The 10,276-nt window shown below is 61.5% G+C and overlaps 1 protein-coding gene across 2 annotated transcripts; it reads right to left on the bottom strand.

Annotated features, from left to right (window-relative positions):
- Nucleotides 1-2,456: 2,456 nt before the first annotated feature.
- FGF17 (fibroblast growth factor 17) lies at nt 2,457-7,474 on the bottom strand. Of its 2 annotated transcripts, none has more exons than XM_060013556.1 (5): nt 7,440-7,474; nt 7,232-7,268; nt 4,111-4,288; nt 3,764-3,870; nt 2,457-2,750 (listed from the first exon to the last, which is right to left on the bottom strand). In XM_060013556.1, the coding sequence occupies exons 1-5, from the start codon at nt 7,472-7,474 to the stop codon at nt 2,457-2,459; spliced, it is 651 nt and encodes a 216-aa protein (XP_059869539.1). The 2 variants fall into 2 exon arrangements, with proteins under 2 accessions (XP_059869539.1, XP_059869540.1); XM_060013557.1 differs by having other exon boundaries at nt 4,111-4,255.
- Nucleotides 7,475-10,276: the final 2,802 nt, after the last annotated feature.

Here is a 10,276-nt window from a genome sequence, read left to right as displayed (position 1 = left end):
CGAGCTGAAGAGACTTCCCCAGAGCATGAAGAGGCACCCTGGCTATGGAGCCTGGAAGCACCAACAGCTGGGGGACCCAAGGCCACAAGCGGGCGTCAGAGCTGCCGGGCTCCGGCTGGGGTTGGGGCAAGGGCCCCGTCTGAGATGGCACAGGCCTCCAGAGCGGCCTTCCTCTCTCACCCTTCCCCGTCCTCTGTCCCTCCCTGCCAGGTCTCACCTCAGAAAGCAAGAAAGGAAACAGTGAGGGCTTTCTGGAGCCGTCCCCCAGAGGCCTGTCTGTGCTGGGGAGGTCAAAGAGAGGGAGGGAGGGGCCGGAGAAAGGCAGAGAAGAAAGGGGAGGCGAGACAAAGGGCCCCATCCACCTTTGAAGCTGTCTCTAACCCGAGCCGGTGGGGGGGGGGGGTGGGCCTGAGCTTTAAAGAATGTCTCAAATTCCTGCGGAAATCAGAGGGCTTGTAAGAGCTCCCCCTCCCCGGCACACCTCCTTCCCAGCCCCCCAAGTCCAGTCCTCCACACCTGGGGGCCCTGACCCTTTGTCCTCAGGTAATTGCTGGGCGTTGCCCCTGCGTGGAAAATCCCATTGAACTCGCCAGTTATCAGCTGTGGCTGCAGACCACCCTCCCTACACTCTCCCCACCTCCCCCGAAAACGACCCCCAACACGTTTCCCGCAGTCTTCAGCAGGATTAAGGCTCTTTGTGACTGGGGGGGAGAGGAAAAAGCAACCTGGTGAAAAGTGATTACGACAAGCCGGAGGGAGAATGGCTGGGGCCTGGGGACCTCCCTCTTGGCTGCCGCTGTCTAAATTGCCTCGAGTTGGGGGTGTCAGCCTTGGCTCCGGTCCTCACCCAGGGAGAGGTGAGTGACCCCCCCCCGCGCCCCCCAACTTGGACTACGCGCCACTCACCTCCCCTTTTGACTAAACCAGCCCCCCCCCCCCCAGCTTCCCATTCTTTCTTCATTTTTAGGCCACTGTTGGGAGAAATGGGAAGAGATGTCGTTCATCCTCCTTCTTCTCTCTCCAAAATCCCCCTCCCCAACATTTTCTCAGAAAGAGGAGGGAGGGGAAACTGAGGCTGGGGGTCCGTCCGCAGAAGAGCGGGCTCAGTGAGGTGTTCCCCGTGAAGAGCAGAGGAGGGGCGCTGCTAGGAAGGGCCTCCCCAATGGACAAAATTAAAAACCGTGGCAAAGGAGGAAAGAGGCGGGTTTTATGGCCTCTTAGTTCCACTCCCCGAATGCACACCTGGAGCCGTCCGGAAAGCCCCCCAGAGGAGCTCTGGGCGGGGAGGGGGAGGGGGAGGGGAGGGAAGAGGATTGCCCCTCCCCCCCGCCCGCGCCCACACCCCGGGCCGCCGCCTCTAATCGCCTTGTCCCCCCAGGTGTGGCCCCCGCCCCGCCCCCCCGCGGGGACCTGGGCGCACTGTACGCGGTCTCGCCCTCCCTCCGCTTCCGCCCGTCCGCGCCTCCTCCCCCACCCGACCTCCTCACCGGAAAAAAGTAATCTGGCTCCCGGCGAGGAGGCTGCAGCGCCCGCGGCTGCCCGGCCAGCGGCCCCGGCCCCGGAGGCTCGGACCGGCCCCAGGATTGGGGTTTCTGCGCCCCAGCAGGTAGCACGGGACGCGCGGTGCCAGCCAGGAAACCTGAGCCCGCGGAGGAGGGGCGCGCCCCGGGCCGCCAGCCTCCCGCGGGGCGGAGGTGCGGGCCTGCCGGGCCATCCCTTGCCGCTGCTCCTGCCTCCTTGTCCCCTGTCCCTGCGGGTACGTGCGGGGCCCGGCCTGGCCTCCACCTGCCGCGCCACCCCCGGGCCTGCGCGCCGGCCTCCTCTTCTCTCGGAGGAGCAAGTTTGTCCCCAGTTCAGCTTTGCAGTTGTTTCCCCCACCCCCCACCCCGCTTCAGATAACCCGTTTGCAGGAAAATGGTTTTATTCCGGGGCTGGGAGTTGGGGGAGAGGGTGCAGGCCTGGGTAGTGGAATGTGAAGAATGGCCAGCCCTCTTTTTTTTTTTCTCCCTCTTTTTTTTCCTGAAACCAAAACAAAAGTCCTTTCCTACAGTCTGGCCAGGAGGAATTTGGAGGCTGGGGGGCAGACTGAGGGAGACAGGGGCAGCAGAGTTCGAGGAGAGCCGCCTCCAGACCGTGTCTGCAGAGCCTTGAATCCGCTGACTTTGCCCACTTGGTTCAGGGGAGCCTGACCTCGGGTTATTCTACCTTCCCCTTCTGGGGGGCCTGCCCCACCCCCAGGGGGCCACGCCAGGGTGGGGCCCTGAGGAGCCAGCCCTGGTTAGTGGCAGTCCTCCGCCTTTCCGGTGGGGGGTCTCTGATGCTCGGTGGTCCTCAGCATCCTCCTTGGGGGCTCTGGCTCCCCTGCCTCCACCCCAGCCCTGTCTTTGGATTAGGAAGGGAAGGGGATGGGAAGGCCCATGAGTGAGGGGCGGCTGCCCCCCCGGGGGTGTCCCTGACTATGTCAGGGGCTGTGGCCTCCGAGTGCGCTTGGTCCGGCGGGTGGGGGCTGAGCCCACAAACTCGAACTGCTTCTGCCTCTCGGCATGGTTGGGGAAGGGCAGCTGGCCCTGGTAGAGGCGCTTGATGAAGTGAGCCTCTCGCTGGTTCTGGCGGCTGCGGGAGGCCTGGCGGGGCCGGCCCTGCCGTGTGAAGGCCATGAACCAGCCCTCGTGCCGTGCATTCTGGAAGGCTGTGTAGTTGTTCTCCAGCACGATCTCTGTGAACACGCAGTCTTTGCTCTTCCCGCTGGGCTGCAGGGGAAGGAAGGGGAGTTTGTCCGCCTACCCTGGCTGGCTAGTCTGCCTTATGGACCTATGTTGTAGGACCGAGGAGGGAGCGACAGGGGCTGTGAACCCAAGAATTCCTGCCCGGTGAGACGGGCACCCTTGTTGGAGAGGCAAAGGAGGGGGCGAGGAACAACCTTTGTTGGAGTCAGATCTGAACTTAAATACAGCCTTGTCATTTGGAGGTTGTACACGTTGAGCAAGGTGTTTAGCCAGGCTGAGCCTCCGTTTACCCAGCTGTTTCATAAAGATCAAGGTAACTGTGCAGTTCAGTGCATACCCAGTGGGCACTCATATATAGGAGAACGTTCCTTGGTCTGCGTGAAGGGTGTTGCTGGGTGGAGGGGAGGGACGCGACAGTCTGATGGAAAGAAGGGGAAAACGTCTGTAGAACACCAACTGTGTAAAGAGCCAGGCAGCCACCCATCTGGCTCTATAGATAATCTTGACACTGTGCCCATTTTACAGATGAGAAGCCTGAGACTTGACAAAAATAAGCCAATATTTGAAAACAGCCAGAATCAGAAGCCAGGATTGGCTGATGCCAAAGGAAGTGGAATTCTCCCTGCACAGCAACTCTGGACCCACCACTGTAGAGAGTGTAACTAGTGGTTACGCTAGTAGGCAGTTAGCACGAATCTTGTTACTTGGAGCCCAGGACCCCACTGACCTGAGGGGGCGTGGCTTCTGGCCTCTCAGCCCTGATCAGCTCTTAGCCCTCAACACAGAGGCTGTGACATGATGTAGGTGCTAAAATTCTTCCTCATTGTTGCTGGGAAAGTACCTCATACCTCAGAGCCAAGGATTCTTATGGGTCAGCCAGTGTCCTCAGAGGGCTTCTAGACCCACAGGGACTGGAGAGACCACAGAGAGGCCGAGTGGTGGGATGAGAGCAGAAGTCAGAGCCCTGGGTGGGGCCCTGCATGCCGCCACCCCGGGAAGACGGGTTCGTTCATGACGCCCTGCCCTCTGGGCCTCACCTTCCCGATGAGCTTGCCCCTCTTGTTCATACAGATGTATTTCTCGCTCTCAGCTCCCTTGATGCGCACGCGGCTTCCGAAGGTGTCTGTCTCCACTATGAGCTTGGCTGGGGGGGGGGTGCGGGGGAGAAAGACCTCTGTCCCTCGGGGCTGCTGGCCCAGGGGTGTGCAGGGAACCCCTCCCTACCAGCCTGCCCTCTGAATTTGGGTGGGGGGCCCTCGGGGCCTCTCCTCCTAGAGGCTTCTCCCTGCTCTACCCCTGCAGCCTCCACCCTGACCCGTCTGAGGATGGACCAGGCAAGGCTGGGTAGGGGTGTGGGTGGCCTCCGGGGAGGGCTGGGCCTCACCAAACTTGTTGCCGTCCTCAGCGGTGGCGGAGATGCGACGCCCAGTGACCTGCACGTGCTTGCCGCTGGTCCGGCTGTAGAGCTGGTACTCGCGGATCTGCCGCCGGCTCAGCTGGTCGGTCATGGCACCCTGGTCCCTCACGTACTGGTTAAAATTAGGAGACGGGTGATTCTCCCCCTTTGCGGTTACCAAGGGAAAAATAGTGTCAATTTGCTTTGGGTGACACCACCGCAGGTCCATCCAGGGGAGGGGTGCGGAGGCGAGTGTGGTGGGGCAGGTCATTTGCCCTGAGAAGTTGAGGTGCAGGGGGCATCTGGCCATGACCTTCCCAGGCCAGCGTGTGAGCCAGTCATTGTGACTTGGCTCTTCGTCTGCCCTGGAGCACAGGACTGGTAGCTGCCCAGCTCTGGGGACACTTGGTGATACAGCTCAGGCCTGGAATCACGACTCTGGGAGCTGGAAGGAACATTCAAGCTGCTGGCATCTAATCCCCATGGTCTAGGGAGGAAGTGCACAGGGCCGCACAGCTGATTAGTGACAGACGCCTGTCCCGCCTCTAGGACGGAAGCTTGTCTCCTCTCCGAAACTCCAGGGGCTTGGCGCTGTTAGCCAGGGTGACCAGATGTCTCCCCAGTCCTCCGCACTGGCCTCAAAGGAGCCCATGCCCAGCACATGCACACACACATGTGGGCACACTCACGCACACACATGTGTGCACACACAGCAGCTGGTCTGTTAGAGTCACTGGAGACCTTTTTGGGGGCTCTAAGACCCTTCTCTGTAGGCTCCTGCAGGGCCCCTGGAAGCATTTCTTTATAGCACTAATGAAGGACTCCTGAGCTCACGCCCATCTCCCCGGCTGCTCCCTCTGGGTGCTCAGGGCCCTCAGAGAAGCCAGTGCCCCTTCCAGCGTTCCTCCCCCTCTAGCTGAGGGCGGTGGAGGCGGTGGTGAGAGGTGCCCTCAGTAGTGGCCCAGTGGCTGCCCTGTGAGGCCACCTGCGTGTGCCACAGTGTAACAGAGGCTCGTGGCCAGCCGGGGTGATGCTACCGCCCGCTGCTTCCAGGGGAGTGGAGAGGGGACGTTTCCACCCGCACACGATACAAAGCCAGGACGAGTACCTCCTCTGGGCCTGGTGTCTCCTTACCCATCTGCAGTGCTGAGTAGGAGAGAAACAGACCACTTCCTGCCCTCTCTCTCCAGCAAGGTGCAAACCGGGATGACGTTTCCCAGTCGCTGGTGACAGCCTCAGCTCTAGCACTAGAAAGTTTCTCCACCTGGATCCTGCTGGCCTGTGCTGGGACAGCCTTCCCCTGCCCTATATCCCTAAGTCCGCCGCTATCCCAGGCCCAATCGCAACCATCCGGACAGAGCTAGACCCAGACCAGCATCTGTGAGGGGCCTCTCTCTCCTGGAGGGAGGGGTGGGAAGTATCATCTTTGAGGAGCGGGGAGGTGAGGGAGCAGCTCCAGGCTGTCATTCAGCGGAACCTGCTCAGGGTTAACCCTTCCCGGGTGTCACTGCCCAGGTCCGACCCCGGCTCATCCACAGCCTGGATTCCCAGCCTATGAGGGCAGGGTCTGCCCACCCCACATCCCGCCCTGGGAAAACCTGAGGCCAGCATTTTGGGTGGGGGACCTGCCTCCCTGCCAGGGGGTGGGGTCCGGCCTGTCCCCAGCCCCCCCGAGCCTCCTGGCCCAGGTTCAGGCCCTCCGCCCCTCTTGGCGGGCAGCCTCCTTCTGGCTGTCTGTTCCAGGTCGGGAGCAGAGAGGGCCCCCCCGAAGCCCCCTCCTCTACTCGTCCCCCTTCAAGCCCTGCACAAAAGCAGTCCCACGCCCCCCCCCAGCCCACAGCCCACAAGTCGCTCTCCCCGCGGGACCTTGCTTGTCCCTTTCATGTTCCCGCTGCAGGGGGACCTCCCCTTCCACTGCCGCAGACAGCTGCTTGTCAGACGGCCCCTCAAGCATGGCTGCGGTCCGGCCTGCTGGCCCCCCCTCCGAGGGGGGGCGAGGGGGCACTTCAAGGGGGAAAGGACAGCTTTGCCACCTTCCCCGGGTCCTGAATGGGGCCTCAGCCAGGCCATAAACGCCGGCCCGCCGCACCATTGTGCTAATTCCCCCTCCAGAACAGGTTGGGCCCACCCCCAGACCCCTCCCGGCCAGGCTGGGGGCTTTCTTCTTGCTCTCCCTGGATGTGTGAAGCAAAAGGCCTGGAACGGGGGCTAGAGCAAAAGGGGGAAGGAAAGGGGGGGTTGTCTCTCCCTCTCTCCCTCCCACCCCCCCACTGCTTCAAAGGCAGCCCCTTTCCCTCTCCCAGAGAAAAGGCATTTACCTTCAAAAAAAGTCCCCACTGGATATGAAGAGAAGCGGGCCTCTGGCCTGGGAAAGCCAAGGGATCTCTCCCCAGAGCGGTTCTGGACCAGTGCATTTTAATAGCTGCACTTTTATGGAGGATCACAAAAAGGGACCGAGCCTCACATAGGGGGCTGAGGCTGGGGCGGGGGGGGGGGGCGGGCGCTGACTTGGGGTGGGGGGTGTGGAGAAGCAAACCCTGAATCTCATCCCATACAAACCTCTTCGGGCTTGACCTCATTGCCCTGTAGGTAAGGAGTCGCCCACCCTGGCTGGGCATTCTGACTGCCCACGCGATCACCCAGGACCGCGACCCACAGGACCTCCGTGTTGGTGGGAGCGGGGTGGTGAGTGGAACAGACAGGCGGTTTTGCGTGGAAACCTGTTCTTTCAGGTACTCGCAAGTGCAAGCCTCACCTGAGCCATCACCTCCGCCCTCTTCCGACCACTCCCGGGCTCCATCCCTCAGGCTTGGCTGCCCCATGCGCTTAGCCTTGGGGGGAACACAGTGTGGAGGGATGGAGGGAGCAGAAGAGACCCCAGGGCAACACGGGAGGGGTGTCAGAAGGAGGGCTGAAATCAAAACTTCCATCAATCCCCCAATCTGCTGTGGCCCCTTCTCCTACCCCATCCCACCGCCCCCCCAAACCTCAGAGTCTTCTGGACTCAGGGTGAGGCCAGGATCTGCCTCTGTCCACGGAAAGGAGACTGACCACCCCCATCGGTAGTGTGGGAGAAAAGGGGAAAAGCTAGTGGGGGGCGCCCGCCTACCTGAGTTTGACAGCAGAGAATCAGCAGCTGCAGGCACCTGTGTGGGAGACGAGGCGGGCCTGGGTGTGGGTGCCAGCAGCCAGCCCCGGGGCGCAGCAGGCACCCACCCCTGCCCCACGCGGTCCGTGTGCGAGTCCCAGGAAGACTGGGTCTGCCCCCGAGGCTGGAAATGGCAACAAGACGGCAGTCCGAGAGGTAGCGCACTTACAGCGTGAGGTTGGGCAGCAGGCGGGCGGCTCCCATCGCCGGAGAGATTTCTTGGGGCCGTTGCCCTCCTGCCCCCAGAGTCAGGAGCAGATGTGGGCAGTCCCTGGGGGCAGAGTCCCAGAGAAGCCAAGGTCTCTCCAAGCCACAGGTTTTCAGTGGGGAGAGGAGAGAGACGGGAGGAGGAGGAGAGAGGAGAGAAGGGAGGAGGGCGAGGGGGGAGGAGGGCGTAATTGGGAGACTGAGGTGTGAGGAGTCCACCTTCCTGGCCAGTGAGACTGCAAAGCAGCTGCTGGCGGGGGTCGGTGGAGGGTGCTGTCAGCCTCTCTCTGGGATACCCCAGCGCAGAGGATGGAGCTGCTGGAGGCTTCTAGACCCAGAGGCTGGCTCCTGCGTTCTTACTGACCCTCACGGACCCGACGGCAGGGCCCCTCCTCCCCTCTCAGGGCAAGCTTCCCCTGCCCCACCTCCCCTAGGGTGAGCTGCAGGTATCATTCCAGGCCTGGGGTCGCTGGGTCTGGGTCTGGGGGTGGAAATTCCCAGCAGCAGCCTTAAAAGGAGGAGCCTCCCTCCAGGGGGCAGGAGGTGGGCTTGGCTAGGAGCGTAGCTTCCACTGCCTCTGTCATCCCTTACTCCCCCTGTCTGCTGTCTGGCCACCGGGAAGGAGGGGTTAAGGCTGTCCCGACGGGCATCACACAGTGGGCGCCACAGCTTGGGGACCAGGGGTAGGGAGGCAGGTGCAGGTGGGGCCTTAGAAGGACCCCATGGTGAGGAGAGCGGGTGCACTGGTACCAGCCGCTTTCCTCCGGGCCTTGGCCGTTTCCTCTGAGAGATGGGCACAGTAGTGCCTCGGGATGTTGGAGGACCCAGTGAGATGGCCGCACTGAGGCAGAAGTCAAAGGTGTATGTTCTGGGCCTCACTTGTCATCCTCCCATGACAGCAGCCATCCCTAGAACCTCCGGGAGCTGGGAGGAACCCAGGGCCTCCTCCCTGCGGCCCCTCAGCAGCGGTCTGGGATGAAGTGCCCAGCGGCCTCTTCTTTTTCTAACCTCCGGTCCCACGCTGCTCTGTACCACACCAGGTATCACCCCATTCTGCAGAGGAGGAAACTGAGGCACACGGTAGGTCGTTTGCTCAGGATCACCCAGCTAGTGAACAGCGTAGCCAGGTTTCCAAAGTCCATGCTCTTTCTCTCCCACACAGATTCCTTCTACTGTGCCCACGCCTGCCGGGGCCAGCAGAGCGCCCACCCATGATGTCCCAATATTCCTGGTCCTGGAAGCTGATGACCAGGAACTCTACGCGGTTCCTTCCCCGCAGAAGGTGGCTGATGACTGTGGAAGGGGGCTAGTGCTCAGGGGGGGAATCTGAGGGAAGCTTACACCTCAGCTCTGGGCTGCCTGGAGGTCTCAGTGCCTCCAGGATGGGAAGAGAAGGGGAAATGCTGGCTGTGGATTTATTTACCTAAAGAGATGAGTGGGAGGGCGAAACTCTCACCTCCAGGCCTCCTTCTCACCTTCCTGAGCTAGATCAATCCACAAAGTTGTCTGCCACCCCTCCCCACCCACCGACAAGCAGGGACACCTCCAGCCCACCCGGTCAAGCTCCACACTTGGCTCCCAGCTCCGCCCCAGGTGCCCCGCTGGGGGCTCAAGGGTGAGTTGAGCCCGAGCTGGCCTGGGGAATGCAGTGTTGGCTCCGGCCCTGACCTTTGTAACTAGGGGTGTCCCGGGTTGGAATCAGTTGGAAAGAATGTCAAAACTGGAAGGGAGGGCTTCCCAGGTGGTGCAGTGGTTGAGAGTCCGCCTGCCGATGCGGAGGACATGGGTTCGTGCCCCGGTCCGGGAAGATCCCACATGCCACGGAGCGGCTGGGCCCGTGAGCCATGGCCGCTGAGCCTGCGCGTCCGGAGCCTGTGCTCTGCAACGGGAGAGGCCACAACAGTGAGAGGCCCGCGTACCGCAAAAAAAAAAAAAACTGGAAGGGAACCTTAGAGATTCTTCATCTGGTCCAGACTCATTCACCAATGAGGTCCAGAGAGGGTCTCACAGCTAGTTAGCAGCATAGTTGGAACAAGGTACCAATCATTTCCATTTTCCACATTCGCACCACCACTTGGGGCCCCATTTAAACTCTCCCTCTTCCATGGAAACATCTGGAATCTACCTCTCCACTGTGATCGGTGCTGGTTCTGTCTCTATTCTCTGGGAAAACCTTGTCCTCATGCCCACATGCTCACATGCTCACCAGCTCCTAGCTCCCTGGTAGGGTATTAAAAGCTGTCTCCTCCGGACCTCAATCCCCAGGAGTCACAGGTAAGAGCAGAGAGGCATGGAGGAGACAGCTCAGGCTTGGGGTTCAGGGGTGGAGGGGTCAGCTGGGAGACGGAAGGCAGTGAGGAGAGGCAGGTGTGGGGAGTTCCATCTGGGCCCAAGGTCTCTGAGCCCGAGAACCTGGTTCCTATCAGTGGGGGAAGGGCCTGCTGTCACTGGCCAGCCCCCAGCCCAGCCGGGGTCTCCATGGTAACAGATGCCCACAGTCCAGCTTGGCCTTGGGGCTCAGACAGGGGGCTGGTGCCAGGGGGCTCTGGGGCACAGCTGGGTAGCCCATTCTGCACCTGCAGGCCTGGCTTTCTGGCTCCGTTTGCCCCTTTACCCCCATGGGAAGGCCGGTGGTGGGCTCCAAGTGGGGAGTGTTCCAGTCCCAGACTCTGAATTTTATCCCCATTCCCTGACCCCGGCCCTTACAGGCTATGTGACCTGTGGCAAGTCCCTTCACCTCTCTGGTCTCAGCTTCCTAATTTATAAAAAGGAAATGGCCACTGCTGATGCTGCCAAACC

Source organism: Delphinus delphis, chromosome 6, assembly GCF_949987515.2.
Source record: "Delphinus delphis chromosome 6, mDelDel1.2, whole genome shotgun sequence".
Lineage (NCBI taxonomy): Eukaryota > Metazoa > Chordata > Mammalia > Artiodactyla > Delphinidae > Delphinus > Delphinus delphis.
Note: the sequence above shows the minus strand (reverse complement) of the source record. Positions and strands in the feature narration are given on the sequence as shown.